The sequence below is a fragment of the Tarenaya hassleriana genome, unplaced genomic scaffold (assembly GCF_000463585.1).
Source record: "Tarenaya hassleriana unplaced genomic scaffold, ASM46358v1 Cleome7, whole genome shotgun sequence".
Classification (NCBI taxonomy): Eukaryota; Viridiplantae; Streptophyta; class Magnoliopsida; order Brassicales; family Cleomaceae; genus Tarenaya; species Tarenaya hassleriana.
The window spans coordinates 3,971,953-3,992,000 of NW_010969548.1; the positions used below are offsets into that span (position 1 = coordinate 3,971,953).

At 45.1% G+C, this 20,048-nt stretch overlaps 5 protein-coding genes across 8 annotated transcripts; 2 read left to right on the plus strand and 3 right to left on the minus strand.

Moving 5' to 3' along the window:
- Positions 1 to 3: 3 nt before the first annotated feature.
- On the plus strand, positions 4 to 3,037 carry LOC104801568 (protein LOW PSII ACCUMULATION 1, chloroplastic; the record flags this gene model as incomplete). Its single annotated transcript, XM_010524876.1, has 9 exons — positions 4 to 258; positions 736 to 839; positions 937 to 1,072; positions 1,298 to 1,529; positions 1,655 to 1,812; positions 1,916 to 2,104; positions 2,197 to 2,297; positions 2,399 to 2,495; positions 2,691 to 3,037. Coding segments are annotated over 9 exons (1,347 nt in total), but the record flags the coding sequence as incomplete, so codon positions are not given.
- Positions 3,038 to 3,817: 780 nt separating this feature from the next.
- LOC104801268 (protein RALF-like 1) lies at positions 3,818 to 4,582 on the plus strand. Its single transcript, XM_010524480.1, has one exon. It carries the CDS (start codon positions 3,881 to 3,883, stop codon positions 4,214 to 4,216), a length of 336 nt encoding a protein of 111 aa, XP_010522782.1. The 5' UTR covers positions 3,818 to 3,880; the 3' UTR covers positions 4,217 to 4,582.
- Positions 4,470 to 16,230, minus strand: LOC104801267 (xyloglucan 6-xylosyltransferase 2). 2 transcript variants are annotated; one of them, XM_010524479.2, is made up of 3 exons: positions 16,046 to 16,230; positions 5,473 to 6,536; positions 4,470 to 5,029 (listed from the first exon to the last, which is right to left on the minus strand). In XM_010524479.2, the coding sequence occupies exons 2-3, from the start codon at positions 6,487 to 6,489 to the stop codon at positions 4,655 to 4,657; spliced, it is 1,392 nt and encodes a 463-aa protein (XP_010522781.1). In that variant the 5' UTR covers positions 6,490 to 6,536; positions 16,046 to 16,230; the 3' UTR covers positions 4,470 to 4,654. The 2 variants fall into 2 exon arrangements, with proteins under 2 accessions (XP_010522781.1, XP_010522780.1); XM_010524478.2 differs by lacking the exon at positions 16,046 to 16,230 and having other exon boundaries at positions 5,473 to 6,721.
- Positions 6,896 to 8,510, minus strand: LOC104801266 (alkylated DNA repair protein alkB homolog 8). The gene is made up of 4 exons (XM_010524477.1): positions 8,272 to 8,510; positions 8,153 to 8,184; positions 7,547 to 7,741; positions 6,896 to 7,369 (listed from the first exon to the last, which is right to left on the minus strand). The coding sequence occupies exons 1-4, from the start codon at positions 8,483 to 8,485 to the stop codon at positions 7,079 to 7,081; spliced, it is 732 nt and encodes a 243-aa protein (XP_010522779.1). The 5' UTR covers positions 8,486 to 8,510; the 3' UTR covers positions 6,896 to 7,078.
- LOC104801264 (translocase of chloroplast 159, chloroplastic-like) lies at positions 8,660 to 19,479 on the minus strand. 3 transcript variants are annotated; one of them, XM_019200958.1, is made up of 3 exons: positions 19,251 to 19,479; positions 16,870 to 19,166; positions 8,660 to 10,721 (listed from the first exon to the last, which is right to left on the minus strand). In XM_019200958.1, exons 1-3 carry the CDS (start codon positions 19,303 to 19,305, stop codon positions 8,841 to 8,843), a joined length of 4,233 nt encoding a protein of 1,410 aa, XP_019056503.1. In that variant the 5' UTR covers positions 19,306 to 19,479; the 3' UTR covers positions 8,660 to 8,840. The 3 variants fall into 3 exon arrangements, with proteins under 3 accessions (XP_019056503.1, XP_010522778.1, XP_010522777.1); XM_010524475.1 differs by lacking the exon at positions 8,660 to 10,721 and adding an exon at positions 13,236 to 15,991 and having other exon boundaries at positions 17,551 to 19,166; XM_010524476.2 differs by lacking the exons at positions 16,870 to 19,166; positions 19,251 to 19,479 and adding an exon at positions 12,622 to 12,884 and having other exon boundaries at positions 8,660 to 12,535.
- Positions 19,480 to 20,048: the final 569 nt, after the last annotated feature.

The window sequence follows — 20,048 nt, forward strand, 5'->3', positions numbered from 1 at the left end:
GGCCGGAGCCACCATTTGCTAAGCTGCGTCTCGAACCCTTGTTCGAGAGCAGATAGACGACGGCCATGGCTACGACGAGAGATTACCCTCTTGGATTCCCGCCAAATCAAGGGCTCCCATCTCCTTGTTTTCGCTTCCTCTTCTTCTTCGCCTCCTCCTCCTCCTCCTTCGGCGTCTTCTTCTACGACCTCTCGGTCGGATGCCCTCACGGCGGAGTCTTGCGTCAACGAGGGCCTCGATCTCTTCAAGAGAGGACGGGTGAGTTGGAGAGTCTATTCGGTTTCCTCTGGTTCCACAATTCGTGGATTACTTGATGTTTCTGGAGATTGTTTCATACCGATAATTCAGTTCGATTCTTGATTGATTTCGATGGGAGCAGTCTCTGATAATCTCGTGATCGTAGGTAAAATGGGTGACTAGGATTCGTGTTAAATTCGTTTGTTCCATGGGAATTTTTCGAGAAGCTTTTTCTTCGTCAATCAGTTTGGCGTTTTCCAATCATGGGTTTATATTCATATGTCGATGACTAGTACTTGATACTTCATGGAAGTTCATGCTTTCCAATCCGAGATGAAGAACATTGTTGTTCTTCTTTAACAAAAAACATTGCTGTTCTTACAAGAAATGAATGATGGATAGTTGCAATGGCGTACAGTAGTAGTACATAAAACAGTTGCAGGCGAACCTTGTTAATGGATTCCATCTGTTTTGTTTGGACATTGGATTTGGTTCCAGGTTAAAGATGCTCTTGTCCAGTTTGAAACAGCTCTAAGTTTGGATCCCAATCCTGTGGAAGCCCAAGCTGCTTTCTATAACAAAGCATGTTGTCATGCTTACCGGTAAGAAGCCTGAGCTACTTGCTGATGAAATTGACAAGAATCACAAATGTTTCGATAATGTGTTTTTTCCCTCTCTATTGTTGTATTCTCGAGTTAGGGGTGAAGGGAAAAAAGCTGCCGAGTGCTTACGAGTTGCTTTGAGAGATTATAATCTCAAGTTTGGCACGATTCTTAATGATCCCGACTTAGCATCCTTCCGAGCATTGCCCGAGTTTAAGGAACTGCAGGAAGAGGTCCCCTACTCTTGGTTTTTTCTTCGCATATGCTTACTTTCATTCTGTTATTATGCTCAAAAAGAATTTCTAAGCCCTATCCTTGGGGTAAAAGATGATTACTTTCTTGGTTTTATTTTACCGTATACCGAAACAATGTGAAGAAAACATATTCACCTTCTATTGCATTGATGAAGCTTGGAATATTTTACTGTCATTGGGTAAATCCTACTTTCATATTTACAGGCCAGGTTAGGTGGGGAAGATATAGGCTATGGTTTTAGACGAGATCTAAAGCTCATCAGCGAGGTGCGTGCACCGTTTCGTGGGATTCGGAGATTCTTTTATCTTGCATTCACAGCAGCTGCAGGAATTTCAACATTCTTTACCATACCTAGATTGATACGTGCTATTAGCGGTGGTGATGATGCTCCTGATCTTCTGGAAACTGCTGGAAATGCTGCCATCAATATCGGAGGTGAGTGAAAGGAGCTGTTTTGTTTTGTTGTAGTGTAAATTATTAGTTTGCACCTTCTTTTATCGTAGAAGAAAAAAGGAACTCTTTATCTTAAGTGACTAAGCTTTTGGAACAGCAATTTACAGGTATTGTTGTTCTGGTTGCGTTGTTGTTCTGGGACAACAAGAAAGAGGAAGAACAGATTGCTCAAATAACTCGCGATGAAACCCTTTCTCGGTTGCCACTACGGCTTTCTACCAATCGTGTTGTTGAACTTGTCCAGCTACGAGACACAGTTCGACCTGTGAGTTTCCCTTTGCTGATTTGTGTTGCGCTTGAAATACTCTCAACTGATTCATCAGCCTTTTTTTTAGGATTTTGATAACTTTAGTGGCCATAACTGTTAGGTTATTTTAGCTGGAAAGAAAGAGACTGTTACACTTGCAATGCAAAAGGCAGAGAGGTTCCGAACTGAGCTCCTTAGACGTGGTGTTCTCCTAGTTCCCGTGTTCTGGGGTGAAAGTAGAACACCAGAAGCTGAGAAGAAAGGATTTGGAGCTTCTCAAAAGGCAGCTACATCTCTTCCCTCGATTGGGGTATGAACAAGAACACAGTATTTCCGTTAAATCTCTCTCGTTTCGAAACGCAGTGGATTCTTACATGCTTTTCTGAATCTGCAAAATCGTAGGAAGATTTTGATAAAAGAGCCCAGTCAATTGTTGCCAAGTCAAAGTTGAAAGCCGAGATCCGTTTCAGGGCAGAGGTTGTGTCACCTGGTGAATGGGAGAGGTTGGATCTTTTCTTCCACCCTTCCTTCTTACTTGATAAAAATGATGAAGAACTTTCGAATGCTGAACTGAGTTTTGTTTAAATGGGTGAACTCTCGATAGGTGGATAAGAGATCAGCAGGATTCTGAAGGAGTTGTTCCGGGCGAGGACGTGTACATCATACTGCGGCTAGATGGTCGGGTTCGAAGATCAGGGAAAGTAAGTTTTTCGTGATCATACTGTTTTCACGCTTTCGCAATCTATTCGGTAAGGGTTGCCATTCTGATGCATCATGCCTCTTGATTGGGAAGTATACTCAGTACATGTTGGAGTGGTTTGTATTTGCTGTCCGAAGCATTAGATCAGTGGAAGAGCACATTAAAAGGAAAGCATTAAGAAACACTCTGTTTTCAGGGCATGCCTGACTGGGCTGAGATTTTGAAGGAACTCCCACCAATGGATGCCTTGCTCAGCAAGTTAGAACGGTAAGTAGGGTAAACCCTAAACTGGAAGAAGCAGAAGAAGGGGAAGCTCGTTTGCTTCCGAGCCACGGAATCTGGATTTAGCCTTACCGTTGTTGTTGCTGTCTCATGGGTTGTTGTTGTATGTGTACTTCAAAATTCAAATGGAATAGTTGGAGTGGGTAAAGGATGGATTGGGAAAAACGCGTTTGGTTTTGGGTGGGAGAGGGTGTGATTAGAGTTTGATTAAAAGTTAATCATAGTTTATTATAAAGATTATAATTAATCACTCAAAGTTCATATTGTCTTTGTTTTCTTTGCCTTGTTGGGATAGCGACGGTCCAACTCTTTTCCCGGTGGTTAGAGAATTCCGGAGAAAAAAAAATATTCCTAATAAATACACAAATTAACAAACTTTATTGTGTTTAATGCACCCATTAGCAACATGTTGTGATATCTGCAGAAAATTATTATATGTATATAATATAATTCATCTAGATTCAATGTGTTTAGTACTTATGATTGAGACTCGTTCAAAATTTTATCAAAACGCAAATTATAATGTAAGGTTGACCATTCATATATGTGACAAAATGACCCACCGAAAAGAACAAAGAAAATAATATGTTTGGAGAACAACCAGCGAGTCATTAATAAATAAATATAATATAGTCTTATTCATTTTTATAAATAAAATAATCCAAACCACTCCCAACAAAATCTCCAATTCCATATTATATATATAAATTTATTTCCAAGTCAAGGGTGCAGTTGTGTTGATCAATTAAATAAAAATTACCATAAATTACAGAAATACTTCGGGTTAATAATATGACAAGCCCTGACGTCATTCACACCACAGAGTAAAAAATGATTTCAAAATTGAACTTTATAACCTTTGTCATCAGAAATTTCATCATACACACACATATACATACATATATATATATATATATTGTATTTGACAGAGTGGAATCATATTTGTAATTACAAAATAAAATAAAATAAAAACATTAGAGTTTGGAGGATTTACCAAGTTTCAATCCCACCATCTTCTTCTCTTATATATATATAAACCATATACCATAAGACACAACCTACACGAAGACCAAACCAAAAAAAAAAAAGTCTCCACCAACAAAAATGGCTAAGTCCTTAACTCTGGTCATTGTCCTCTTCCTCCTCCTAACCATTGCTTCACCACCGGCCCAAGCCGGATCCATGGGAGACATGAGCCTCGGATGGGCTACAGCCGGAGGCTGCCATGGCTCGACCGCCGAGTGCGATGGCGAGTTCGAGATGGACTCAGAGATCAACCGGAGGATACTGGCCACCACCGACTACATAAGCTACCAAGCCTTGCAGCGGAACAGCATCCCCTGCTCGAGAAGAGGGGCCAGCTATTACAACTGCCGGGCAGGAGCTCAAGCCAACCCCTACAGCCGTGGCTGCAGCGCCATCGCCCGTTGCCGTAGTTGAAAGGACTCCAAAGCTCTTTTCTTCATCTCCCTCTCTCTCTCTCTCTCTCTCTCTCTCTCTCTCTCTCTCTCTCTCTGTAGCTTCTGTCTCCTATTCCTTCTTTTTATGTACGTGAAGACATATGTTAAAGAATACGAATAAGAATGTATCTGTGTTTGAGATCCATTACAAAGATAGATCTGACATAATGAAGCAGTGCCCAAGTGAAAATTCTTGTCAATGAAACTTGGAACAGGGAAAGGCAATGGGGGAGAAGAAACAAACTGACAGCGGTTTCATTATAGAGCTCTTAAGACTTAAACAAGGAACCAAAGAATACGGATGTCTCTGCACAGTACAGGAGTATACCAATCCATAGTACAAAAACAGTACAGCAAAAGACAAGAGACAGAGGATAGAGGATAGAAAGAGAAGAGACCTGAGTCCTAAATCCAGCCATCAAACCGGATTGGTCTGAACCTTAACCGCCTTGAACGTCGGGTGGAGCAACCCGAGCTCGTCTTTCACGTCTAGAGGGTTGCTTGTCTCGTTCCTGACTCTCTTCACTCTTCGGCTTGCCAGAGACTTGTGAGTGAAGCCGTATATCTGCAGAATCTGGTTGTCGCCAAAGTTAAATGCTCTGTCCATCTGTTTCAGGCACCGTTCCACCGGGTAATCCCCGAACTTCCCGCAGGGCTTGCAACCCACAAAGTGGGTAACCAGTGGCCATCTATGGTCACCGAGACCCGGGTGGTAGTTGTCGATCATCTCTTCATATCGGTCCACAAGAATTCCCCAGTATCCGTGCAGATAATACGCGCTTTCCAAGTAGACCTGAAGCGACGGCATCGTTGCAGAGTTAAGTGTCAGTTCCATATTGCAAATACATGGCCAAATGATTAGTCTGACAAGCAAGTAACTCTAGCCATATGTACTTAAACATCGGCAACTGTCAAGTTAAGATCTTGACTTTGAGTTCCCTTCATCCACAAGCTTAAAGGTACCTAAAACTATGCAGATAGAGATCTACATTATGATCTTATGATCTTCCTGATCATGAAAGGTTGACATCATCAGAGAAAAAGACACAAGTAGCTTCACATGCACATTTGATTTGACTGCTCGAATTCAATGAATCAGCAAACTCAACCAAAAGCTGCAGAATTTTGATATTCTAGATCTTCTGATACTCAAAAGTCACACAGTTATGTATGTCTTAAGTGTGAGCATTATGAACCCAAGCTTAGCTGGATTTCAGACAGAGAATACGACATTACCTTGTTGCCCCAAGTCTCTCGCTGGGTAGCGAGCAGATAAACCATTGCGGACTGATCATCAGCTTCGAAGACAGGTCGATCCTTGAGCTCCCGTGTCAGAAGCTTACCTGCTTCTTCACGGATCTTCCCTTTGGGACCCATCGGAGCCCAAGTATCCAACAAATCAAGCGCCCATTGACAGTTCCTAAGCAGGAAACTTCCGGTGTTCAACCCAATCCAGTTCTTCTGATCGTAAACCATCTCGTTCCATCCGTGCATCACGAGGTTGTAATCCTTGTACCTTTCCCATGGAAGCTCGAAGGCCATGTCCGTAAACATGGCATCACTGTCCATCCACCACAGGAACTCGATCTCAGGGTGCGAAAGCAGGAGCTTCCGGATCAACGGGAGCTTCGCCCAGAAACCCGCCATTTCCGCATCGAGAAGAGCCATGTTGTAGAAGATCTCAATCCCGTGTAACCTGCAGTAATCGATCTTGTTCTTGATCGATTTCAGGAGGTAGTGGTCTCCGACAGGGTTCTCGCACGGTTTAGGCGCAGACCCAGTTACCAACAGCACTCGAGGCTTGTTGGGTCCGAGGAAATTCGGGAAATTAGGATTCTTTTTCAGCCATTCGGATCTCTGCTCGTCCCAATCGGATATTTTGGGTCCGAGAGAGTACGGTTTATTCTGGTCAGGTTTCTCCTCCTCTCCTTCGTCCACAAAGATCTTGTTGATGTCAAACGTCTCGTAATTGTTGCTTCCTTCTGACCCGCCGCCGCCGCCATCTCCGCCGCCGGAGGAGGATTCTCCGGTCTGGACTTCTACAAGGACGCGGTGGGGCTCGGCGCGTTTGCGCGTGTAAAAATGTTCTCGGATCTCGGCGATGTCCTGCTCCGGGGTTCCGAATTTCCCGGCGCCGATGGTGCCACGCAGGACGACGACCGTGAGGACGAGACAGAGGACCGTAACCTTCAGGTGGCGGAGGGCTCTCTGGATTTTCCGACAGCGGTGAGCTCCCAAACACCTCTCGATCATCTTCTCCAGACGTTACTCTTTTTTCGTTCTCGGGATGAATCTGATAGATGGGTCTTCAAGTTCAAGACAAGATCTGGGTTTCCGTATAAGATGTGAGAAAGAAATTGGTTTAATTTATGGTGGATTACTCTGGAATCTGGATGGAATATGGGATTTTTTTAGCTAATTTATTGCATTAGAAAATGAGAAAGAATTAGTTTTTTTAGTTGCTAAATGTAAATGGAGAGAGATTTGGACATTGGAGGACATGACAATTGGGGTTGTCTACTTCACTATATTGTCGGTGCTGCAGTGTAATAGTACTTAAGGACACGTGGCGGATCATCGAACCATGTGATCTACGATCCGCTCATCGTGACCGTTGACAAATTCACGGACCCAACAAATAAACTAAAACCAAATTGACAAAAAAAAAAAAGTTTTTCCTTTAATAAAACGCGCAAAAAGGTTCCAACTTTAAAATCCATAATATCACAAGACCCTGCATTCATTGTGTTTGTGACTAAGAAAGCTAACACATAAACAAGTGACTAAACTAAAGCAATGGATTCAGAGTTCATAGGCAAATGCCAGAGAGAGGGAGAGAGAATCAGGATGGACAAAGCTTTCTGAGGGTTACAGAGATTCTAAGCTTCTGATCCAACTCCGTCCCGTCCCAAATCTGAAACCCGGGCTTGCGATTAATCTCGTGTTTCCAGAGGTATCTGGCTTCTCCCGACATTAGTATGAGCGATCCCTCGTCCAAGAAAACGTCCACCTTTTCGCCATTGGAAGAAGCTTCATCTCCACCTCGGCTGAATCCCATCACACATGGTGACCCCAGAGAGACGACGGCTATTCCATCTTCGAACCGGAGTAGGTCAACATGTGCACATATGCCCTGTCCCCATACCACATTACCATCATCATCATCATCATCCATTAAAGCCAGCCATTTCAGTATCTATTGCCACACCCACTAGACCGGCAAAGATGGAGATATAGCGAGATAGAGATGGATGCAACATCAGGGAAAGATGGAGATGTAGCAGAAAAGTGATATGAGATGGAAACTCACCTCACCTGGTTTGTACATATTCACAATCAGCTGGTCGAAAAGAGGCTCCCTCCAAAGTAAATCGGTAGGCAGAGGCAGAACCGACATTTCAGCACTCGAATTGTTAATAGCATCTGGATTGATCGATTCAACAGCGTCGCGTATGGAATCGGATAGTTTGATCGCCCATGATGGAAGATCACCGAATCTCATAGCCTTAAAAAAAACAAAAAACATCCAAAAGCACTAACACTAGCACCAAAAAGGCCCAGTTTACATGAACAGAATCTAGTGGTGTTATCTAATTCAATCAAGAAACATGATATGATCATATGAGTAGGAAATCGACCCAACCAAGTTGATTTGATATTCTCAAGCCAGAAGGTCAGAGCAATAAACCAGGATTCCCAGCTATTTTAGCTCATTCATAGTCGGGTGGTTTCCATGGCAGATGGTCACATTCACAGATTCAAAAGGCGAGGCCTTAGCAGTTTCCCAAGTAAAGAGACACTAAAACGCCTAACAGTTCATTCAAGGAGCAGAGGAAGAACGATACATATGGGCGAAATACACAATGGAAGATGAATCCTGATGTAAAATCTAATCAAAAGGGATTAGGGTTGGCACCTGGTTATGAGATTCTTCAGCGAACCAACCTTCTGTGAAACATTCAACCGTTAAATCAGCAAAACATGTCGCACAACCGAATTGGAAAGAAGAAGAACAGAAACAGAGAGAGAATTCACCGTTGAGAATGGCGGAGAGCAGAGAAGACTGGTGATGCGAAGAGAGGAAGTTCCGACAGATCCACAAGCCATTGATCTCCTCGACCTGTTCCCATAACACCGGATCTTCCGTTCTGCAATTTCCATCTTGTGTTTGATCGGCGAAATCCTCACCGTCCGATGACTCGCCGAAAGCCGCCTTCAACACCTCCGACTGAATCTGATCATCATCCATGGGCTTCTCCTCCAGAACCCGAAAACGTTAATCGCTAATTTATAGGAAAGTCGTAGTCTTTGACGCATTCTGTGATTGACCAAAAAGATTTCGACTTTGGCAATACACAGGACAAGTCTCGATTTATACGAAGAACTTGAAGTACACTGTTTGTGGAGGAGAAAAAACTTTAGATAATCCTGAAGTGTGCGTCTCAACAGAAGAAAATACAACTTCGCCAAAATCTCTCAAAGGTTTTGAATGAAGGGACAAAACAAAAACATTGCGTACAACTCATAACCTAAAGATCCTTCCCTGGCGTTACACCGGAATTTCAGATTCGCCGGCGGCCAAGGAGATCGCTTACAGGTATGTTTCAGTACATGGAGTACTTCTCGCTCGTACCTCCCCCGGGTCGGATGCTCTTGTAAATGGCCATGGCGATGGGAAGAATAGCTGCCAGTGCAATCTGCAACTGATCAGAACTGCTGGTTCGGACAGTGATTTGTCCGCTCATTTTGTTGTTCAGACCGGCACGAACCGCGATCTTGGAGTGCCTTCCCACCGAGACTTGGGATTGGAGGTTAGCTCCGAGGGCTAGATCACCTCTCCACTTCACCAGAGACAGCCCAAGAGATGATTGGTCTTGGCCTATTGGGAAGTCAGCTTCTCTCAGCCTGATTTCGAGGTTCGCCCCATAGGCCGAGTCACCCTGTGAGCGCATGGTACCGGTGCTGCCCACGAGGACGACCCGTTTCCCGACTGCGATCTGGTCCTCGAGTTTGACACCGGTTGCAACGTTCTCACCCAAGAAAGTGACTGACCCTCCGAGAGTTGTCTTGTTCTTCTTCAAGTTCTTGAACTTGGTTTCTCCCCTGACAACATATGCGAGCTGCTTACCTACGTTCTGGATATCGAACCCAGCCATGGTGGATCCATTCTCACCGTGCTTAATGGAAGCCGAGGAATCCAGATGGATATTGAATTCCTTCTTGTCCTTGGTGACTTGGACAGTAACCGCAGCAGGGAAACTGTTTGCAACAGCAAGACTGTGTTCCACATTGACACCATCGTATCCACAATCATGGTCCCAGCCATGGGTGTCCAGCACTGGCCTGGTCAGTAGCTGGGAAGTGGGTTCCAAGAAACGGTAACGGTAAGCCGGATTATCACCGTCAAACGAAGGGGGAAGGACCATATCGGGTAAAGGAACCGGCACAGCGGCTGGAGCAGCATTTTCCGGGTCCTCTTCTTCTCCCAAGTAGCCATACTCATTCTCACCAGCCTTCTTCCCCTTTTTCTTCATTTCCCTCATTCTCCTCAACTCCTCTCTCCACTGCTTCTTCTGCAGGAGCTTTGCCCGGTAATCATACTCTTCATAGTAAGCCTTTCTCTGTTCCTTTGTCAGTTTGGCAAGCTGGCTTCTTCTAAGAGGCTTAAAGGGCGGAAGCTGATCGTACTCGTCAGCTTCCCCATCTTCCTGCTCAGAATCAGAGACATCGTCAAGTTCGATGTCAGAATCTACACTGTCACCGCCTTGATCAGCAGAGAGTTTTGGGTGGGTACGAGACTGCAACAGCCAAGACAACAAGTATGGGAGAGGTGGGGAACGGACACGGAACCCAAACAGTTTGCGGTGGTCTAAAGGTTCTTGAGGTTTCAACAGAGAATTTGCTTCTGACAGAATCTTCAAGGAGTAGCACAACAGCAACAACTGAGGCCTCCAAGTCTGGCCATTGGGGAGAACCTTCTCTCCATCCCGGTTCTTTCTGCACAACGGATGATTCTCAACAAGAGAAACCGGATTCATCAGGCTTGGATTCATCAGACGAAGATCACCAACAGCCTGGCCAATAGATTGCTGAACAATATGCGAGCACTGAGCAACAAACACGTCATAGCTCAAAGGGGTTCCTGATGGCCCATCAGGAGGGGCAGAAGCAGCATGGGTCAATGTCACTATGGCATTCTTCCATATGGATGAACCGAGGTTTGCAGTGATCGTCCGTAGCAAGGGCAGATTGTTTAGGTCCCTGTTCTGGGCATCAAGACGGTCAACATAGAGAACAATATCTGGGGGACACTTCTTGGTTACCTTCTTTACCGATGATAATAGCTTGGAATTTGTACTTTGATCCATGGCGGAAGACTTCAGACCTGGGGTGTCAATGACTGTAATCTTGACCCCACCGACTGTCCCTGATATTTCTCTCACGGAAGTGGTGGAAGGTCGAAAAGCATCAATGGAGGCTTTCTGGTCGCCCAAGATGGAATTTATCGTAGCACTTTTACCAACCCCGGCTTTTCCAAGGGCCAGAATGTTGAGGGAGAAATCCAAATCATCTTTTCCCTCAGCTTCAAGCTCCATGGCCATCTTTTTTGCAGCATCAAGGTTGAATAATTGACCAGTTTGCCTCCCAGCAAGAAGGGCCAACCGGTACAGAACCTGTGCAGCTATTGAATCTTCTGCAGAATGCCCCAACCTTTGCATCAGACGCAGAAATTTCACACGCAAGCTTTGCAACTTCTCCAACTTCTTTCTCTCTTCCTCGCTCAAGTTACTCTCATTCTCCCCACCTGTGGTGGCATTTGGTTGGGCGAAGAGATTGGAGCGGTTTGGACGAGAGGCACCAGGTTTCACAGATCGTAAGGATGAACCCAACCCAGCAGGACGTTCCACAGAGAAAAGCCTCGTCCCATCCTGAGATGTTATAGTAAAATTTCCACCTTCTGAACTTCCGCCAGTCGCTGCCTTCAAAAGGGCAGACAAGGCCGCAGAATCAAATAATTGTTCCTCTCTGTCGTCATCACTGTCTACTTCATCCTCAGAATCAGTAACAATTTGACCATCAATTCCCTCGGGCTGATTGTTAGAAATGTTTGCTTCATTAGAATGAGCATCAATACCAGAAGAAGCCTTTTCAAGCTCTTCCAAAAACTGTTTTGCAGCTTCGGAACTCCCAAAAATCATCTCGTCAGTCTCCACATCACTCTCAGACCCATACTCTGCCAGAAGTTGTTTGTTTTCAGCGCTAAATTCACGTGTAGAAACAATGTCCTCAGCTTGGCTGCCTTCTTCAGCAACTTTCTTTTCAGAAACAACTTCTCCATCCTCTGCATTAGCCTCAGCTGCCATTGATGGTTCCTCTTTTTTATCAACTGAACCAAGTTTTGAACTTTCAGCAACAGGAGCTTCCCCTTCTCCATCTCTTATATTCTCAGACTCTGCCGGACCACTTACATCGAGGTTTGGCCCATCAGACTCCATTTTGGCTGTCTCTACTGTATCTTTAGCAGCTAATTCAAAATTTCCATCATATGCAGCTGTCAGATCATCAGGTTCCTCTGAATATGGGTTACACTTCTCTTCCAACTCTGCATCCTTTTCCCCATTTTCAGTCCCGACAACAACAATCCCTGGCTCAGCTGGACTGATATCAACAGAGTTCACGGTAGAGGAATCCACAATAGAACCTCCTTCGCCACTCAATGTCACTTCTGCCGCCTCAGTATACTTATCAGGTTGAAGTTCATTGCCACTGTCCTCAACATGACCAATCTGATCAACCTTCTCTTCCCCAGTTTCATCAGAATCTGGTTTCACATCCAAAGCTCCTTCTCCTGATGCGTCCTTCTCTCCAATGTCAACACTCGCATTTTCAAGCTCACCTTCCCTAGCATCCTCAAACGTCTCCTTCTCCTCGGAAACATCAACTTCATTGGAAGGACCCTCTGGCATCGGAGATAACGACGTATTAACCTCGGGGGAAACAGCATCACCCCTTCCAAGATCACCCTTCTCGGGAATATTCCCGTCGCCACCGACCTCTGAACTCGGCGGCCTCTCATCGTCCGGGACACTCACGGACACCGGAGCAACCAATGAGCCCATGTCCGAGGGACCAGAATTATCGACTCCAACAACACTGACCTTCCCGAAATTCTCCGCCACACTCAGAGACCTATCGGACGCGGCGTCGAACGCCTCACCACTCAGAAAGCCAACCTCGTCGCCAACACTATCGCCACCACCGGCGGCAGCGGGGGAGGCGGGAGGAGCAGATTTCTCATCTGCCATAAATCCCAAGGCTTTCAACGATTGAACCGAAAATTGAATCAGGATACAAACGAAAAAGAAGAGAGAAACGAATAAGAACCTGAAGGTCTCGAGGCGTACGGCGTTGTCTCTGCTGCTTCCTCCTTGGCGTCCATTACTGCTACTGCGAGGTAGATATATCTACCTCCACCTGCTTGGAGAGAGAAAGGGAAGAGATGGAGATAGGGTTTTAGAGATTACGCTCTCTGGTCGATTGAAGAACTGAGAATCGCTTCTCTTCGACGACAGCAAAGGAGAGAAGCGGGGAGACAGATAAGGTGAGCCAACTCGGGATTCTTTTCATTTCACCAGTAGCAGTAAGCAGGAAGGATGAAATGACCGAAATAACCTTAAGTCAGTGAACTCCAAATTTCCCTGATTTCCTTATCTCCAAATTTGCTTGGCCATATGTTTCTTTTCCTTGGTTATAACAATTATCTTGAATCATCTCCTTATTTTATTTAAAGAAACTTGGACTATGGGCCTCTTTTATGGACTGGGCCTCAAAATGGGCTTCTGAAAACGTTAATCGCTATTGATAGAGTCGCAGACTTTGACAAACCGCAGGCCGAACCAAAAAGATTCCGACTTTGGCAAAAGGGAATCAGGATTTAGTGGAAAGTGTGAGACTTTAGGAGATTCAGCCAAGGGAAAGATCAGAGTTATCGCAGGAAGAATTTGAATGATGATCATGTTCAAGAGGAACTATGGATAATCCTGAAGTGTTGTGCATCTCAATAGAAGAAAATACAACTTTGTCCTAATCTCATAAGGGTTTTTATTGAAGGGACAAAACAAAAGCATTGCGTACAATTCATAACCTAAAGATTCATCCTTCTCCGGCCAAGGAAATTGCATGCAGACATGTTTCAGTACATGGAGTACTTCTCGCTCGTATCTCCTCCTGGTCGGATGCTCTTGTAGATGGCTATGGCAATGGGAATAATAGCTGCCAGTGCAATCTGCAGCTGATCGGAACTGCTGGTTCTGACAGTGATTTGTCCGCTCATTTTGTTGTTCAGACCGGCACGAACGGCGATCTTGGAGTGCCTTCCCACTGAGACTTGAGATTGGAGGTTAGCTCCGAGGGCTAAATCACCTTTCCACTTCACCAGAGACAGCCCGAGAGATGATTGGTCTTGGCCTATTGGGAAATCAGCTTCTCTCAGCCTGATTTCGAGGTTCGCGCCATACGCTGAGTCGCCCTGTGATCGCATGGTACCGGTGCTGCCCACGAGGACGAGCCGTTTCCCGACTGTGATCTGGTCCTCGAGTTTGACACCGGTTGCAACGTTCTCACCCAAGAACGTGACCGACCCTCCAAGTGTTGTCTTGTTCTTCTTCAAGTTCTTGAACTTGGTTTCTCCCCTGACAACATACGCCAGCTGCTTACCTACGTTCTGGATATCGAACCCGGCCATGGTGGATCCATTCTCACTGTGCTTAGCGGAGACCGAGGAATCCAGATGGATATTGAATTCCTTCTTGTCCTTGGTGACTTGGACGGTAACTGCAGCAGGGAAACGGTTTGCTACAGCAAGACTGTGTTCCACATTGACACCGTCGTATCCACAATCATGGTCCCAGCCATGGGTGTCCAGCACTGGCCTGGTGAGTAGCTGGGAAGTGGGTTCCAAGAAACGGTAACGGAAAGCTGGGTTATCACCGTCAAACGAAGGGGGAAGGACCATATCGGGTAAAGGAACTGGCACAGCGGCTGGAGCAGCATTTTCCGGGTCCTCCTCCTCTCCCAAGTAGCCGTACTCATTTTCACCAGCCTTCTTCCCCTTTTTCTTCATTTCCCTCATTCTCCTCAACTCCTCCCTCCACTGCTTCTTCTGCAGGAGCTTCACCCGGTAATCATACTCTTCATAGTAAGCCTTTCTCTGTTCCTTTGTCAGTTTGACAAGCTGGCTTCTTCTAAGAGGCTTAAAGGGCGGAAGCTGATCGTACTCGTCACCATCCCCATCTTCCTGCTCAGAATCAGAAACATCGTCAAGTTCGATGTCAGAATCTACACTGTCACCGCCTTGATCAGCAGAGAGCTTCGGGTGGGTACGAGACTGCAACAGCCAAGACAACAAGTATGGGAGAGGTGGGGAACGGACACGGAACCCAAACAGTTTGCGGTGGTCTAAAGGTTCTTGAGGTTTCAACAGAGAATTTGCTTCTGACAGAATCTTCAAGGAGTAGCACAACAGCAACAACTGAGGCCTCCAAGTCTGGCCATTGGGGAGAACCTTCTCTCCATCCCGGTTCTTTCTGCACAACGGATGATTCTCAACAAGAGAAACCGGATTCATCAGGCTTGGATTCATCAGACGAAGATCACCAACAGCCTGGCCAATAGATTGCTGAACAATATGCGAGCACTGAGCAACAAACACGTCATAGCTCAAAGGGGTTCCTGATGGCCCATCAGGAGGGGCAGAAGCAGCATGGGTCAATGTCACTATGGCATTCTTCCATATGGATGAACCGAGGTTTGCAGTGATCGTCCGTAGCAAGGGCAGATTGTTTAGGTCCCTGTTCTGGGCATCAAGACGGTCAACATAGAGAACAATATCTGGGGGACACTTCTTGGTTACCTTCTTTACCGATGATAATAGCTTGGAATTTGTACTTTGATCCATGGCGGAAGACTTCAGACCTGGGGTGTCAATGACTGTAATCTTGACCCCACCGACTGTCCCTGATATTTCTCTCACGGAAGTGGTGGAAGGTCGAAAAGCATCAATGGAGGCTTTCTGGTCGCCCAAGATGGAATTTATCGTAGCACTTTTACCAACCCCGGCTTTTCCAAGGGCCAGAATGTTGAGGGAGAAATCCAAATCATCTTTTCCCTCAGCTTCAAGCTCCATGGCCATCTTTTTTGCAGCATCAAGGTTGAATAATTGACCAGTTTGCCTCCCAGCAAGAAGGGCCAACCGGTACAGAACCTGTGCAGCTATTGAATCTTCTGCAGAATGCCCCAACCTTTGCATCAGACGCAGAAATTTCACACGCAAGCTTTGCAACTTCTCCAACTTCTTTCTCTCTTCCTCGCTCAAGTTACTCTCATTCTCCCCACCTGTGGTGGCATTTGGTTGGGCGAAGAGATTGGAGCGGTTTGGACGAGAGGCACCAGGTTTCACAGATCGTAAGGATGAACCCAACCCAGCAGGACGTTCCACAGAGAAAAGCCTCGTCCCATCCTGAGATGTTATAGTAAAATTTCCACCTTCTGAACTTCCGCCAGTCGCTGCCTTCAAAAGGGCAGACAAGGCCGCAGAATCAAATAATTGTTCCTCTCTGTCGTCATCACTGTCTACTTCATCCTCAGAATCAGTAACAATTTGACCATCAATTCCCTCGGGCTGATTGTTAGAAATGTTTGCTTCATTAGAATGAGCATCAATACCAGAAGAAGCCTTTTCAAGCTCTTCCAAAAACTGTTTTGCAGCTTCGACGTTACTCTTTTTTCGTTCTCGGGATGAATCTGATAGATGGGTCTTCAAGTTCAAGACAAGATCTGGGTTTCCGTATAAGATGTGAGAAAGAAATTGGTTTAATTTATGGTGGATTACTCTGGAATCTGGATGGAATATGGGATTTTTTTAGCTAATTTATTGCATTAGAAAATGAGAAAGAATTAGTTTTTTTAGTTGCTAAATGTAAATGGAGAGAGATTTGGACATTGGAGGACATGACAATTGGGGTTGTCTACTTCACTATATTGTCGGTGCTGCAGTGTAATAGTACTTAAGGACACGTGGCGGATCATCGAACCATGTGATCTACGATCCGCTCATCGTGACCGTTGACAAATTCACGGACCCAACAAATAAACTAAAACCAAATTGACAAAAAAAAAAAAGTTTTTCCTTTAATAAAACGCGCAAAAAGGTTCCAACTTTAAAATCCATAATATCACAAGACCCTGCATTCATTGTGTTTGTGACTAAGAAAGCTAACACATAAACAAGTGACTAAACTAAAGCAATGGATTCAGAGTTCATAGGCAAATGCCAGAGAGAGGGAGAGAGAATCAGGATGGACAAAGCTTTCTGAGGGTTACAGAGATTCTAAGCTTCTGATCCAACTCCGTCCCGTCCCAAATCTGAAACCCGGGCTTGCGATTAATCTCGTGTTTCCAGAGGTATCTGGCTTCTCCCGACATTAGTATGAGCGATCCCTCGTCCAAGAAAACGTCCACCTTTTCGCCATTGGAAGAAGCTTCATCTCCACCTCGGCTGAATCCCATCACACATGGTGACCCCAGAGAGACGACGGCTATTCCATCTTCGAACCGGAGTAGGTCAACTTTCTGGTCGCCCAAGATGGAATTTATCGTAGCACTTTTACCAACCCCGGCTTTTCCAAGGGCCAGAATGTTGATAGAGAAATCCAAATCATCTTTTCCCTCAGCTTCAAGCTCCACGGCCATCTTTTTTGCAGCATCAAGACTGAATAATTGACCAGTTTGCCTCCCAGCAAGAAGGGCCAACCGGTACAGAACCTGTGCAGCTATTGAATCTTCTGCAGAATGCCCCAACCTTTGAACCAGACGCAGAAATTTCACACGCAAGCTTTGCAACTTCTCCAACTTCTTTCTCTCTTCCTCGCTCAAGTTAATCTCGCTCTCCCCACTTATGATGGCATTCGGTTGGGCGAAGAGACTGGCGCGGTTTGGTCGAGAGGCAGCAGGTTTCACAGAACGTAAGGATGATCCCAGCCCAGCAGGACGTTCCACAGAGAAAAGCCTCGTTCCATCCTGAGATGTTATAGTAAAATTTCCACCTTCTGAACTTCCGCCAGTGGCTGCCTTCAAAAGGGCAGACAAGGCCGCAGAATCAAATAATTGTTCCTCTCTGTCGTCATCACTGTCTTCTTCATCCTCAGAATCAGTTACAATCTGACCATCAATCCTCTCGGGCTGATTGTTAGAAATGTTTGCTTCGTTAGAATGAGCATCCATACCAGAAGAAGCCTTTTCAAGCTCTTCCAAGAACTGTTTTGCAGCTTCGGAACTCCCAAAAATCATCTCGTCAGTCTCTTCATCACTCTCAGATCCATACTCTGCAAGAGATTGTTTGTTTTCAGCGCTGAATTCACGTGTAGAAACAACGTCCTCAGCAGCTTGGCTGCCTTCTTCAGCAACTTTCTTTTCAGAAACAACTTCCCCAACCTCTGCATTAGCCTCAGCTGCCATTGATGATTCCTCTTTTTTATCAACTGAACCAAGATTTGAACTTTCAGCAACAGGAGCTTCCCCTTCTCCATCTCTTACATTCTCAGACTCTTCCAGACTATTAACATCGAGATTTGGCCCATCAGACTCGACTTTGGCTACCTCTACTGTATCTTTAGGAGCCAATTCAAGATTTCCATCATATACAGCTGTCAGATCATTTGATTCCTCTAAATATGGGTTACCCTCCTCCTCCAACTCTGCATTTTTTTCCCCATTTTCACTCCCGACAACCACAATCCCTGGCTCAGCTGGACTGATATAAACAGTGTTCACAGTAGAGGAATCCACAATAGAGTCACTTTCTCCCGTCTCCTCAGTTGATTTATAAGGTTGAAGTTCATTGCCACCGTCCTTAACATTGCCAATCTGATCAAACTTATTATCAACTTTAAGAACGCCATCATCAGCCATGATCGGCATCTCCTTAACTTTCACCTCTTCACTTCCCTCCACATCTCCAACCACCACCACCCCTGGTTTTGCCACATCAACATGTACAGATTCCACGGCAGACCAGTCTATAATGGAATCTCCCCTATCAGTTAACTTCACACCATCACCATCACGAAACTTATCACTTCCATGGTCATCATCCGCTTTTTCAGTAGATACACTCTTTTTCTCTCTGGTTTCACTGTCTATTGCCAAACCACCTTCCCTTTTCACCTCAGCATCAGTCGCATCATTCTTTGGCCCATCCGTTTCTTCCACACCCTTTACTTCGTTTTCAGTTATTCCAACCTTCTCTTCCCCAATTTCATCAGAATCCACAAAAGAACCTCCTTCGCCACTCAATGTCACTTCTGCCTCCTCGGTAGACTTGCCAGGTTGAAGTTCATTGCCACTGTCCTCAACATGGCCAATCTGATCAACCTTCTCTTCCCCAATTTCATCAGAATCTGGTTTCTCATCCAAAGCTCCTTCTCCCGATGCCTCCTTCTCTCCAACACCAACACTCACATTTTCAAGCTCACCATCCCTAGCATCCTCAAACGTCTCCTCCTCAGAAACACCAACTTCATTGGAAGGACCCTTTGACATCGGAGATAAGGGCGAATTAACCTCAGGGGAAACAGGATCACCCCTTCCAAGATCACCCTTTTCGTGAATTTCCCCATCTCCACCGACCTCCGAACTCGGCGGCCTCTCATCGTCCGGGACACTCTCGGACACCGGAGAAACCAATGAGCCCACGTCCGAGGGACCAGAATTATCGACTCCAACAACACTGACCTTCTCGAGATTCCCCTTCACACTCATAGGCTTATCGGACGCGCCCTCGAACTCCTCGCCACTCAGAAAGCCAACCTCATCGCCAACACTATCGCCACCACCGGCGGCGGCGGGGGGGGCGGGGGGAGCAGAGTTTTCATCTGCCATAAATCCCAAGTCTTTCAACGAATGAACCGATAATTGAATCGGTATAAACGCGAAAAAGAAGAGAGACGAATAAGAACCTGAAGGTCTCGAAGCGTACGGCGTTGTCTCTGCTGCTTCCACCTTGGCGTCCATTACTGCTACTGCGAGGTAGATATATCTACCTTACCCGGCTTGGAGAGAGAGGGGAAGAGATGGGTTTAGGGTTTTAGAGATTACGCTTTCTCTGGTCGATTGAAGAATTGAGAAGAGATAAGCGGAGAGATAGATAAGGTGCGAGCCAAGCCAACTCGGGACTCTTCCTCGCTTGGAGAGAGACCTAATTTATCTGAAATTTTATTTTTCTCCTTTTTCATTTCACAGGCAAGGAGGAACTTGAAATGACCGAAATAACCTTCAGTCACTGAACTTGAAAATTTGCTTGCTTGGCCACGAATTTCTTTTCGCATTCTTGAATTATCTCATTTTATTTTAAGAAACTTGGGTTATGGGTTTCTTTTCTGGGCCTAAAAAATACTCAATGGGCCTTTAGAAAGCCCAATCGTTGCATATTCATGTGTGATGTACTGTTTGGTAGATTTGATTGAGCACGTGCTTAATAATATAAGATATGTGGTTATATCATATTTAGTCAAATATAATTTTTCAATTATTTTCAAATTAAATATAAAAAGCAAAACGTTAAAATCTGTGATACCACGAGAAAAAAATAATGAAATGTACTAGAAAAAATGTGGAATTCTGTATTTCAATGTCATGTTTTCTTAGTGTTTTGGTAGATGAAGAGTTTTAAAATTGGTGTTTTTTAAACGTTTTGAATTCCGGTGACTGGAAAATAGATATTGAATATAATTTTTAATTTTCTTTTATATAGTTAT